This window comes from Phytophthora parasitica (genome assembly GCF_000247585.1).
Source record: "Phytophthora parasitica INRA-310 unplaced genomic scaffold supercont2.29, whole genome shotgun sequence".
NCBI classification, from domain to species: Eukaryota; Oomycota; class Peronosporomycetes; order Peronosporales; family Peronosporaceae; genus Phytophthora; species Phytophthora nicotianae.
The window spans coordinates 155,504-156,379 of NW_008649015.1; the positions used below are offsets into that span (position 1 = coordinate 155,504).

Here is an 876-nt window from a genome sequence, read left to right on the forward strand (position 1 = left end):
GATATGACTTCCAAGCAAAAGCGCATCTCAAGTAAGACATCTCGAGCTATGCTCACATGGTCTCACTACAAGTTCAAGATGATGCTTGCGTATAAGATGGAGCGCAGTGGAGGAAGAATGGTAGAGTGTGAAGAGCATTACAATGCGAAAACGTGTTCGTGCTGTGGGAGAATCAACTACAGCATTACGAGTCAGAAAGTATTCGAGTGCAACCATTGTGAACTTGTGATCGACCGCGACGTGAACGCAGCGCGAAATATCTTTCTCAAGAATGAAGAACTACTCACTTGGGTTCCGACCCAAGTGCCCGGAGATGCCTACTCCGAGGTCGTTAGGTACGCATGAGCTTGCTCTCGTGTATCCACCCGAAACAAAAAACAATATGTATCCAAGAATTCATGATGGTACTTTAGTATATCATGATAAATTAGGTATATATTGAGGCGTGTCATCTAGCTATTCCTCAAAAACAATTGAATTCGGCATAGCACAAACGGGACCGGCAGTCCCGACGATGTTCAGCTCGGGGTGCTCGCAGGCGGCGATCTGGAGCTTGCAAGGGTTGCCGTATATGACGCCGTCGGAACCACAGACAAGCAACTCAATGTCGGGGCAGCATTCGGAACATTTCCTGCGGGGTTTCTCTGAGTCATCAGTGATAAAATCAAAGTCGTCCTTCGACAAGGGAGGAGCCGTCTCCTTGTTCTACTCACACTTGGCTTGCTTCATGTAGCACTCGTTCGAGTATATATCGCCTTCATCGTCGCCCACTGGGTCATAGACGTCCAGGCAGTACTTGGGGCAGTTCATTTTATCCGATTCGATGACGTGTGCGATTTGAGTGGGGACAGTGGCGATGGCGCTGTCCAGAAACGT

General features: G+C 48.4%; 1 protein-coding gene across 1 annotated transcript; it reads right to left on the bottom strand.

The window, feature by feature from the left end:
• Positions 1 to 430: 430 nt before the first annotated feature.
• PPTG_23059 (hypothetical protein) lies at positions 431 to 810 on the bottom strand (the record flags this gene model as incomplete). Its single annotated transcript, XM_008908151.1, has 2 exons — positions 431 to 644; positions 710 to 810. The coding sequence occupies 2 exons, from the start codon at positions 808 to 810 to the stop codon at positions 602 to 604; spliced, it is 144 nt and encodes a 47-aa protein (XP_008906399.1). The 3' UTR covers positions 431 to 601.
• Positions 811 to 876: the final 66 nt, after the last annotated feature.